Source organism: Porites lutea, chromosome 10, assembly GCF_958299795.1.
Source record: "Porites lutea chromosome 10, jaPorLute2.1, whole genome shotgun sequence".
Classification (NCBI taxonomy): domain Eukaryota; kingdom Metazoa; phylum Cnidaria; class Anthozoa; order Scleractinia; family Poritidae; genus Porites; species Porites lutea.
The window spans coordinates 6,443,221-6,454,722 of NC_133210.1; the positions used below are offsets into that span (position 1 = coordinate 6,443,221).

General features: G+C 39.1%; 1 protein-coding gene across 1 annotated transcript; it reads left to right on the forward strand.

Annotated features, from left to right (window-relative positions):
* Positions 1 to 4,969: 4,969 nt before the first annotated feature.
* LOC140950913 (tyrosine-protein kinase receptor Tie-1-like) lies at positions 4,970 to 9,294 on the forward strand. Its single transcript, XM_073400127.1, has 5 exons — positions 4,970 to 5,416; positions 6,124 to 6,335; positions 7,244 to 7,284; positions 7,425 to 7,521; positions 8,131 to 9,294. The coding sequence occupies exons 1-5, from the start codon at positions 5,303 to 5,305 to the stop codon at positions 8,363 to 8,365; spliced, it is 699 nt and encodes a 232-aa protein (XP_073256228.1). The 5' UTR covers positions 4,970 to 5,302; the 3' UTR covers positions 8,366 to 9,294.
* The last annotated feature ends 2,208 nt before the right edge of the window (positions 9,295 to 11,502 follow it).

The window sequence follows — 11,502 nt, forward strand, 5'->3', positions numbered from 1 at the left end:
TGGCGTGGTTTATAAAGCAACCTTTAGAAAAAGAGTTGGGATGGAGGTGTTTGATGCCGAAATTACAAAGAGAACTTTACTATCCGACAAAAAGCCACCGCAAGTTGTTGCCGTGAAAGGTTTACATGGTAAGAAATATTGCTCATTAACAAAAGATAAAGCCACGAAAGTAGTAAAGGGCGCCCTGAATTAACCTTTCTTGCAAGGGAATCGCGCCAGTTTTTGCTCCTGAAGTAACTAAAAAACCTGTCCAACGGGTTAAAGCACCTAAATATAGCGAGTGACCCTATCTTAACGAGATCTTCCCTCAATTTATTCATGAGATAAAGACAAACGGTCGTTTATGCATTCCTATGCTAAAAAAGGATAATTCGGTGCGCCCTATACTACTCACGAGTTTTTTTTTGTGAATTATTTTCGTACCAGTTGAATGTAACAACCCCAATGTTTTATACAAACGATTTTCTGCACAGCCGAGTTAAAAAAGGACAACAAAATATTCCGCTGAACCAGCTCAGACTTCCGAAGGATTTGATGAACTGATGCTTGCATTAAAAAAAGACAACAAAATCAACAAACTTATATCATTTTTGTGCTTCATACTCAATCCTTTCTTCAATTTTCTTCCTTTTATTGGTTTCTTTGCTTCTTTCCATTGAAAACTAAGAGTACAAAAGAAAAACAGGCAATAATCTTGTGCCCCGAAGACGGAACCAAAATGCTAATACGCATACAATTGTACCTAGGCACGTATCTATGATGACACGATGGTCCGTAAACCAATCAAAACTTTGTCAACTTATTTACGAGATTTTATTATACGATCGACGAATATATATCTGTCCGTTGTGAGTCAAAAGACGAATGGGGTGTGTAGCACATAATGCCGTCACATTAAAGAAAGAAAATAATGTCTGTGTAATTGTTCTTAGATGATCCATCTGACGCGCAGAAAGAAGAGTTCACCTTCGAAATCGAGCAGATGAAGTTGTTGGGCTCGCACAAGAACATTGTATCCTTGGTTGGATGGTACACACTTAAGGATCAAACCTTCCTGGTTATAGAATACGTTCCGTTTGGTGACCTTCTTACGTGGCTTCGTTGCAGAAGAAAAGAGGTAACAAAGAAAAGAAAATTATACAATTTTAAAACTGAATTACACGGTGTCACAAACGTCCCTTGGCTTCTATTGAAGAACTCCTTCATCGAACTCCGCTCTCGGCTGTTCTTACTTCCCTCCTCTAACTGTTCTTAATGTTGAGGTTTGTGTATTATTAATGAAACGTGCACTTAGCTTATTTTGCTAGTTTTCAAGCACTCCACTCAAATAATTAGATAACCCTCTCTCCCGTTGAGCCTAGGGCGTCTAGGTCAATGCCTGGCGTGTGGTGATTGTTTGTTTCTTTAGAGTATGGCCAATACAACCCTACTTACCCCCTAGAATATGTTTTCCTTTGGTTCTCAAACTCCTTTCAGCCACATCTCCCTTTTTTACTTTCTCGGGCCAGCTGCTTGAAACTACTGCCACGCAAAACAGCTGATAAACATCTGGTCCCAGTTGGCCAAATGTTCAATACCCGAATTCACCCGATAAATCACTCGACTGTCCAGCGGATAAGTATTAGGAAAACCTATTACGATCCCACAAGATAGAAGGATTTATACCTGGATAGCGGTATCCGCCGTTGGAACAACTGAGATCTGATTTTTTGAAATGTCTTTTTATTCACCATGTATCTTATCCAGGGAACTAATTGTCCGCAGAGAAAATGGTATTCACATTTGAATTAAAGTTAGTTTTCTTCCTGTCTCTAAAGAATTTCCTTTAATGCCCAAAAGTTCTAGAGGGTAACAAAGCCTGCCATAACTTTGCCCACTCTAGCAGTGATATCTTGGTTCGTGCCTTGTCTTTATTAACAATGCTTCCTAGATAGGCGAAGGAGTCAACTTCCTCTGTGGGCTGTCCACATAATAAGACTGGAGTGTTATTAGCCGCGTTCCCAGTCTGATCGTCTTGTTTTGGATCTGTCACGTGTGGCTGTGACTCAAGTCACAAGCAAAGTCAAAGTCTTTGAGTTGTGCTGGGAAATTTAGTTTACTGAATCCTATGTTCCTTCCCATCCTTGTGGTTTTATGATCCAGTCGGACCAGGAGAAACAAGAGGGGTGAAAGGCCACATTCCTGTAGGACGCCAATCTTGAACTCAAAGCTCTCAATCGACTGGCCAGAATGTGACTATCAGTGTAGAAATCAGGGAGGCCTTCAAGGACTGCTTTTTTCCCGTAAGGGCAAATTCTGTGGAATAGTATTTCGGCAATTGGGCAAGCTTTTTCGGCCAAGGTGGCTTAATATTGGGTCCCATCTCGGTCTGAAAAGAACTTTCCTAATATCCCTAAAATAAAGAAGTCGTTCCCTTTTCCCAAAAGTGTACTACATCCCTTCCGTCTCATAGCGACCACCTCTGTGACCAAGATGGCTTTTGCAGCTAGATGTGAGGAGATTCGATTGTATCCTTAGTACAGCGCAGGGGCAAGGGGCAATCTCTATTGTTTCATGTGTTTGTCTTTGACTGATTCATCACTATCAGCTTGACGTCACATAGTAACGGAAGAGAGGTTTGGGTCGTTAGTGCAAATTTGCAAGGGACTCTATGGTCATTCGAACAAGAGAGGTCGGGGATAAGATTTAAAACTAGGCAAATATTGCTGTACATGTTGTTGCTTTTATCTGCTTGTGTAAACCGCCTTGGTATTTTGTGCCCGTCATTGTGTAATTTTGTTAATTTGTGTCGCGGGCCGTGTTACGGAATCGCCATCTTCTTTACGGGACCAGCAAGGGCATAAAAAATGTATAAAGTTCATTTTTTCTCCAAAATAAGAAAATCTTAGTCTCCAGAATAGGAGGTTCAATTCAGAGGTCAAACACGTTTATATTCCATATATTCCTTCGCTAATTATATCGACTGTACTTCTGATCAATCTCTTCGAGAGTGCGGGCCTCTGTTTATTTCTAATTTCTCCACAAAATTCAGAACAGCTAGTTTGATCGATTTTTTACAACGACCGGTCTAACCCAAAATAATACGAAGTAGCTTTGAAATACGTGCTTAACCTAATTTTTCCTCGAATGTATTTTTCAATTCATGATAAATACAGCTCTACCAGTTCCAAACAGCGTCTATGGCATAGAAACGGTATTAATATAACAAATTTACTTCCCCAAAAACTGAGTCGCGCCGTGGTGCAGTGGTCAAGGAGTCGCTTGCACGTGCAGATAAACTAGGTTCGACTCCGGCAAACCAATTCTCAATTTGTACATTTTTTTTCTGTTTAGTTTTTGTTTTTAATCTTGTTTTTCCCTTTGGCTTGTTTCCCCTTACTGCTTATTCTTTACAACTTTGCGAGTTTTTTGCGATAACTGGTAGTGATCAGTGAACCGATGTTTGCCTTAGAAATGGCCCCTCCCTCCTTGTTCAACTCAATATTTTCATGTGCTAATAGGTGAAATGTGCTCGAGTTCTTAAAGAATTAACTCAACTATATATTAGGTCATCTTTGGATTATCGTTTTGGTTGAATAAATTTTACGTACATATTGCTATTAGGTCATTGTAAACGCGCATCTATTTTGACATCGTCTTTAATTTATTTGTATTGAAACTGACGTCGTTAATTGTTGGACATCAAGATCAACAAACGTCGAGCCTCCGAGCGTTCATATGACAACAAACAGGTTTTGAACGATCAGGGGGGATGCAGATATCAAGTAAGTTCCTGAACTTTGCACATACCAGGTCTATCTGTTCTTAATAATAAATTATATCCTTTACTTTGGTCCAGACTGTTCGTTTGGGTGTTTGTTTATCTCGGGGGGGGGGGGGGGGGGAGAGGGGGGAATTCGGACATTTCCTTACAGGAAGGCTCCGTCCCAATATCAACTTAATAGCACTCTGGGGCACCCAACGAGAATATAGTTCAAAACCACATAAACATAGCATTGTTGAACGTACTTTAGTATTTAAACGGTACATAAAGGCTAATTTTTATCCCCTAAAAATTTTTCATCTGTTCGGATTTCCTAGTTGCAAGTATAGTGATCCGAAAATTATAGGGATCAAAATTTATCTTTTCGAAAATTCCAGCCACAAAAAAGGCTCCCGAAAATTCTAGGTGACCTTTTTAGGGTAAAAATCCGTTAAAAATGGGCAATTATACCACTTTTTTGATGTTCGAAAATCTTAGGAGAGGTAGGCAAGCAAGAAATTTTACAGAAAATGATCCAAAAATTCTAGATCTAAAATCGTCTTCCGAACAGATAATTTTCCAAAAATTGTCGTTGGGTGCCCCTGAGCACTTTATTTAGTATACCTTTTTGACAACTAATACAGTGTACCCTTTCTCTGTACCTCCCATTTGAAAATGCTACTCCTTTCACATACCTTCTTAAGAAAACTGGGTTCACTTACAATCTTTGCCGACACAACGTTCGACTTGCTCATTGGTTCCATCACACCCGCTTCCGCCGTACGCGGGAGAGGGTTCGGTGAATGATCTGCTGCGTTTTTTGTAGCTCAAACCATATGTTTGGAATGAAGCTAATAATGGACTGAATACTGGGGCCTAAATAAGAAAACCAAATAGAATTTTCCATATGGTGCACTAGTAAGCAACATTTTAATAAAAGGCTCTTTTAAATACCTAAATGACAAATTTCCAAACCTTTTCATTTTGACTTCAACAAGTATAATCCCTACCGCCTTATTTTCCCGAAGCCTGAGACCTTTCGGGGGGAACCTCTGATCTACCTCAAGTTTTAATTTCTGATAATAGACAGATGACACGTTCTTTTTCTTTCCTTTCTCTCGTACAGGAAAACAATTTTACTAAAGAACAGGTAAAGGAAGCGAAAAAGACACAAACGAACAGGGAAATAGTGTTAAAAGATAACAGTGAGGTAAGACAGTAGCGCATAATTTGTTTTAAAATGAAGTATATTTTTATTCGATGGTGGGAGAATGGTTGCATAACGAGAATAGCTACTCTCCATACGTACTTTTTCGTTAACTGTTTTCTTCTTCCTGTGCACTTTTCAGTTGCTAATTGCCGTTTATTTACGAACAAGCTAGGTGACCTGAACAGGTCAGTTTACAGCTGGTTTTACGCCATACAAGACTCCATTCAACTTACACTGTCTCACTTTTTTATCAAAATATTTAGGATGAGAAATTCAAAGTAACTGACAAAGAATTTCTATCCAGTCCATCAGCATCACAAGGAACAGCAAGTCAAGCTTTTAATTCCGCAATGCCACTTTCAATCGAAAACCTAAAGGAGTCAGACGAGGTTCTCTGTGACGAAGAGAAGAGCTTTTCTACCGAACAACTGTTTTCATTTGCATTGCAGATAGCTAAAGGAATGGTAAATACTATTATTTCTGGACAACATTGCAATGATCCTTGCTTTGATCAAAACGATAGGCAAAATAGTGAATGTATACTTTTAGCAATGAATTTTTAAAAACTCCATATGATTGCGGCGTTCTTTCGATCAAAAGTTCTTTTTATAGGGCTAGCCTGAATGGAAACTGATTTTCTTACAGTGTGTCGACCACAGTTTTGACTCATTCGCGGCTTTTCTATTACTTGTCCAAACCTGAATGTTTTTCCTAGATGCACACATGATATTGTATGTTTCATTTGCCCCATACTTCTTTGGCTTGAGCAGTACCTCCGTCATAGGTTATTAAGGGCTCGATCCTGCCTTCAGCTATTTACTATTTTTATACTACTACATGAGAAATTTCTGCCATTTGATTGGCTTAGGGCAGTAGTATTTCAGCTTAATTTGAAAAATTACAAACCTTTAGTGGGTAGTAGTATAAACAAATAATAGCATGATTTGTACGTGATATTTGGCATAAACACCACTCGTGATATTTCAAAATCGTCTCAAATTTCACTTGCCTAACGGCTCGTGAAATTACGTATAACAATTTCGAAATATCACTCGTGGTATTTATGCCAAATATCACTACAAATCATGCTATTACCTATACTAATGCTAGCAGTGTGCCATTATTCTCATGATTATACAATTTTGCCATATATTTCTTCAATTTTTAATAGAATCATCTCGCGGAAAACAGGTTTGTTCACAGAGACCTTGCTGCCCGTAATGTCCTCGTTGGTCATGGCAACCAGGTCAAAGTGGCAGACTTTGGGTTGATGAGACAGATATATGAAGATGTGTACAGCTCGGGGAAGTCCAAAAAACTTCCTGTGAAGTGGATGGCCCCAGAATCACTTTATCAAGGCCTTTACACTACCAAAAGTGATGTGTAAGAAAACAATTACTTCATCTGGGCAAGGGAACCATTTTTTGAAATGTTTAATTATCAGAAATTCGGCTCGGGAGAAAATTCGCAAATAGAAGTAACAAACTCGCTAGATGTCATGCAACAATTCCAGTGACAAACAATTTCAGGCTAATACCTTATAGCACGAAATATAATCGTGACGTTAGCTCCATTGAAGACTTCGAAATGAAAGGGGTGGCGATGCAAGTCGTCTCGCTTAGAGATGTAAAATCAAACCGTAAGCATTGTTTATTTCATCTTGTTATCTTGAGAACAAACCTCTGGAGCGAGGGTACTTTAAGGGGTGGACGTGAAGAAATTAATTTTTTTTCATTTCTTTTTATTTAGTAATACTTGACTCATGTAATCAAAGTTTCTTTAGGGGTTTTGAAATCAAAATTTCGGACGAGCATCCCCGACCCTTTCACGCGGGAGTCTCCCCGGGGCTTAAACATGGCTATGCAAAGTTGCGAGAAAATTGACTTTCATACAAGAAATTACTGTATCTAAATAATCAGAGGGTAATAAGCAAAACGGTTAACAAAATTAAAGGACAGCATTTGCTGGTGGATTTCGACGAGAGATTGACGTGAGCTTCCTGTTCACCACTGTAGCAGTTACTGGGCGGAGGCTTGGTTACTCAAGTCTCTTCCTATTGTTTGTTCTAAAACTGAGGGGAGATGTTGTAACAGCCAAATGAAGTTACGCTGTTCCACATCTCTTTCCGCAAATTTGTGAGAAAGGCGACAGTTTGCGCTAAGTGAGCGGGAAGTATGAGTCAGTTGACAATTGCGTCAGATCGTGCTTTCATCAAATAAAAATGATAGTTAATAGTAGATAACACTGGGCTATGAACAGACTAAACACAATGATTCTTTACATATTCATAGGTGGGCTTATGGTGTTCTTCTTTGGGAAATGTCTACCTTGGGTAAGTTTTTACGGCGTAAAACCAATATTGTCTAGTTACCTGCTATGGTGAATTATAATTAATAAACGACGATACAATCTACAATTAAAAGCTTTCCAGAAACAATGAATCATATAATATGATTATTATTTTTTTTCCAGGAGGTGTACCGTACCCCACGCTGACCAACACGGAGTTGTATCGACTGCTCGGCACTGGTTACCGCATGGAAAGGCCTGACATGTGCTCTGATGACGTGTACGTTACTTGAACAAGATCGTTTTACAATAATTATTCATTAACAGATTTGATTTTTTTCCGTGCCTTTGTTTTGTTGCAAGTTACATAGAAAGTCACTCCAGACTAGCAAAAGATCAAATTATTTGGCTATATATTTTTTTTATTTTTATCCAGCTGAACAGCCATGTAAAGTGATCTGTGTTTCAGAATCCGGAAAAATCTTGCTAGTGGAATCCGAAATCCCCGGCTTTGGAATCCAGAGTTCAGCTATAAGAATCCAGAATCACACTTAGTCTAATGATTGGAATCCCGAATCCAGGGTCCAGTGGCAAGGAAGCCGACAGAGCGGAATCCAGAACCCTGGCGGTTTTCGATTACTGCGCAAGGGGCGAATACCTATTCACATTATTAGCTGGAAATAAGATTTAGGTCTGCGCATTCCAAAACTATGTACATCAACGGCGCATGTCAGATAATTGGTGGATGAGACGTGATTCAGTTTCATAAGCGTTAGGGGCCCCATTTCTAAACAGGGTCAGGTTACTCTGTTATAAAAAACACGGGCTAACGAGTTATTGAAACTGTAATTGACCGTCATTGATTAACCTCGTTTCTTATTCATAACAGATATGAGCTGATGACTGACTGTTGGAAGGAGGAACCTTGCTCTCGTCCAAGTTTCTCTCAGCTGATCGAAAAACTTGAGGTGATAATGCAGAGGGATGCACCATACTTGGATCTAGACAAACACAATGAAGATCATCCATATTACAACGTGCCTCCTGAAGCAAGTGGTGACAAAGAAGGCAATATGGAAAAGGAGGAACCCCAAGACGCAACAAGCATAGATAGTTATTTATAAAATGCATGATTATTGAGAAAGGAAACCAAGAAAAAACAAAAGAAACTGATGCAAACACTGAAAAATTAGGCGCTTCCCATTAACAAGGAATGTCTATCTTTCATCCCAAGCATGGCTCACAGCGTGTCAGAGTTTCAGACTATCTAATTAAGAGACTTATCGTTTGAGAAAAAAAAATTAAGTAGAAGAGAGAAAAATAATCCAAAAAGCGGAACAGAGTAGGTTTTTCAGTAAAGACGGATAAGATGAAGGCTTTGGTTGTCCAAAACAGCGATCACGTATATATGGTCTGATGGTCTCTCCTTCACCGAGTTTACGCGGCGGAGTAACGATATCCGGGTTAGTTGGGTGGTCTGCTACCAATCGAAAAAGAATGACCCGGTTAGGTGGGTCGCCCTTCTAGCCGAGCCAAAGTTTTGTTTCTCATGAACGGTTCGCCAAGTTTCTTTAGGAATTGTAGGAACGCTGGCTTACCCAGTGTAGCTCAGATAGGGGTGTGACAAGTCTACCCTCGACAATTTTTTGTTTTCTGCATATGCTCTTGGTTAAGAATCCTTTTCTTCCCAAATATTGATCGATTAGGGCTAGGCATTCGTTCAACTCTTATTTAACTTTTTTTCTCTTTATCTCTTTATTAATGTCATTTGTAGTTAATGTTGCTGAATTTGTAGAGAAATAATCAAATTAACCTCATGTAAATTTATATGCGTCCTGTCGGCATCTGTGACATCTTCATTCAAGGGTCTTCAGACTTCTACTTTTTGGTTCCAATGGAACGACGTCAATGTGTTTTTAAGAGACAGGTGAAAGTAAACAAAGTAGGTCCATTAAAAGCGGGGGTAGTTTACCTTTAGGGAGTCAATTGTTTTGAACAAGCTACAGCGGTTGTTTTGCTGTTAAAATCCTTTATTAATTTGTTGCACAAATAAAGAGGCTTTGAACGGGCTTATTAGCCTGCTTGGAGGCGCAGATACAACTAACTAGATATGCAATTTCCGTGGAAATATTTATTTTTTCTCTGTTCATGACAACGGGTAAACTACACGAAATAGCTACGACTTATTGTGTTCTTTTACTATGCCTTTAACTGGAGTAAAGCTTTCCGTTCTCGTTTTCGTCTCATTTGAAGCAGATTTGATAAAGAATGTGATTCTAACTCATCCATTAGTATGAATAATTTCGGTAGTTTATTCTTCGGCCAGCGAGTAGTTTTATTTGCAGGTAGTCTCTAACCCTTTTTGATTTTCAAACCGAATGCTCTTTATTCTAAAAGCCTTTCTTTTCTCTCTATTTGAATCTCTATAAGATGGACACCTCAGTAAAAAGGACACCTAGAGATGGTCTCTGTCTTCCATTACTCCCTTTATTTGACTCTCAGTAACAAGGACACCTTTCCTTCCCTAACCCCTACCCCTTTCGACGCTTCGCAGGCTATTATTACATGTCTAGTGCAACCATCGGGAGCCTGAACGTAACGGTAAATGGAGATTTTAATTATTGCATGATTCACTGTTTTCTAAACAACGTATCCATGTGTTACCCATTACTTTTTACTTTTATTTTATGTGAAAAAAAAATTAACATGCCGAGAAATGTGAATTTTTTTATGGTGCTCCAATCAAGTAACAGGTCCATATATTTTTTTGCCGATCGATTATTTACTTGTTACCATCTGTCAATTCACTACGTTCTGAGCAATCAATCAACTTTGGAGCTGGTTATGAAAGCGGAAAATTTCAAGGGAAATAAAATTCTAGCAGTAATTGAGCATATTAATAGAACGCGATCGAAGATCGGAAGAACTGCACAGAAAAAAGAGACTTATCCACTTAAATTACAAATCATGACGAGGAGCGTGAAAAGAAACCAAAAGATACAACTCGGGGGGGGGGGGGGGCGAGGTACTTTAGGAATTTCTGGGTGGGGATGTGCCGCTGGGACCCTGGAACCCTTAACCTATAACAGAGCCAGTTCAGCTAAATTTTGCTACCCTAGACTAGAGTATAAACCTCCCCAAATCCCCCCTATCCTAGAGTAGCTGTTTTCCTAGTCTAGATAAAATCTTCAACCAACTGCTCAGTTTCCTGAAAAATGATCCCTTCTTCTAGACCCAAATGTGCTGATTTATATACCCTATCCTAGAGTAAACTGCTTGAAAGCCATACCCTTCACAGCGGCACATACCTACATAGCCCATATATGGCAGTACCCCCCGGGGTACAACTAAAACTAGGAAAACAGCTTTATGGCTCCGTGGGTTTGTAAACTATCTTGATAGCTAAAAGCCTTAACGCTAGAGAAGTACCAACAGAACTTGGCGATCTTTTCAAAGAATTACGGAAAAAGAGTAATTGAAAGACAACAATACCATTTGAGGCAAGCTAAATAAATCAGTCGAGCAAATATATTTCAATTTAGAGACAACACAGATGTTACATTACAACTTCCTAAAACATTTCCTCAATTATGCTAACACACGTACGAATTTTTAGGAATAGGATATTTGAAACAAAAATTTGGGCAAAGGCGAAATGTAAAATCAATCCCCCTGGTTAAAATTTTGACTCGTATAGACCGTTACTACAGTTGTAACTTATCCACTTGCGAAATTGTTGAGTAAGAGATTCATAAAAGGTGGCGAATTTCGAAACCTTTACTATAGATAGAACAGTGATAGAAGAAATGCCTGATGACTTTCTGACCAAATTCGGACTAGAAAACAACTCTAACTGCGCATTCTGTGACGATGAAAAAGAAGGGCTTGTCCACCTTTTCTAGTTCTGCCCTAAGATCTCCTTTTCTAGAGTTTATTAATATTATTAAAATTGCAGAACTTGAGAGAAAGACATGCTTAGGTAAACAACATGGTGGCAAAAGCATCACGTACGCACTTAGAGCCTCCGCGTGTACGCATTTAGCAACACGTACGCATAAAACTTTATTTTACCTGTAGATATTGGCATCAATTTATAATGGCGTGGATCGTGGAAAACAACGGACGACAGTTGTGGTTTGAGTGGTGATAAACAGTCAGTAAAGCCATTGTGCGACGTCTTACCTCGACAAATATTTTAGTTTACATGTACTGATGACGCAACGTCCCTGCTGCCCCGATGTTGCTTAATCGCAAAAAATAA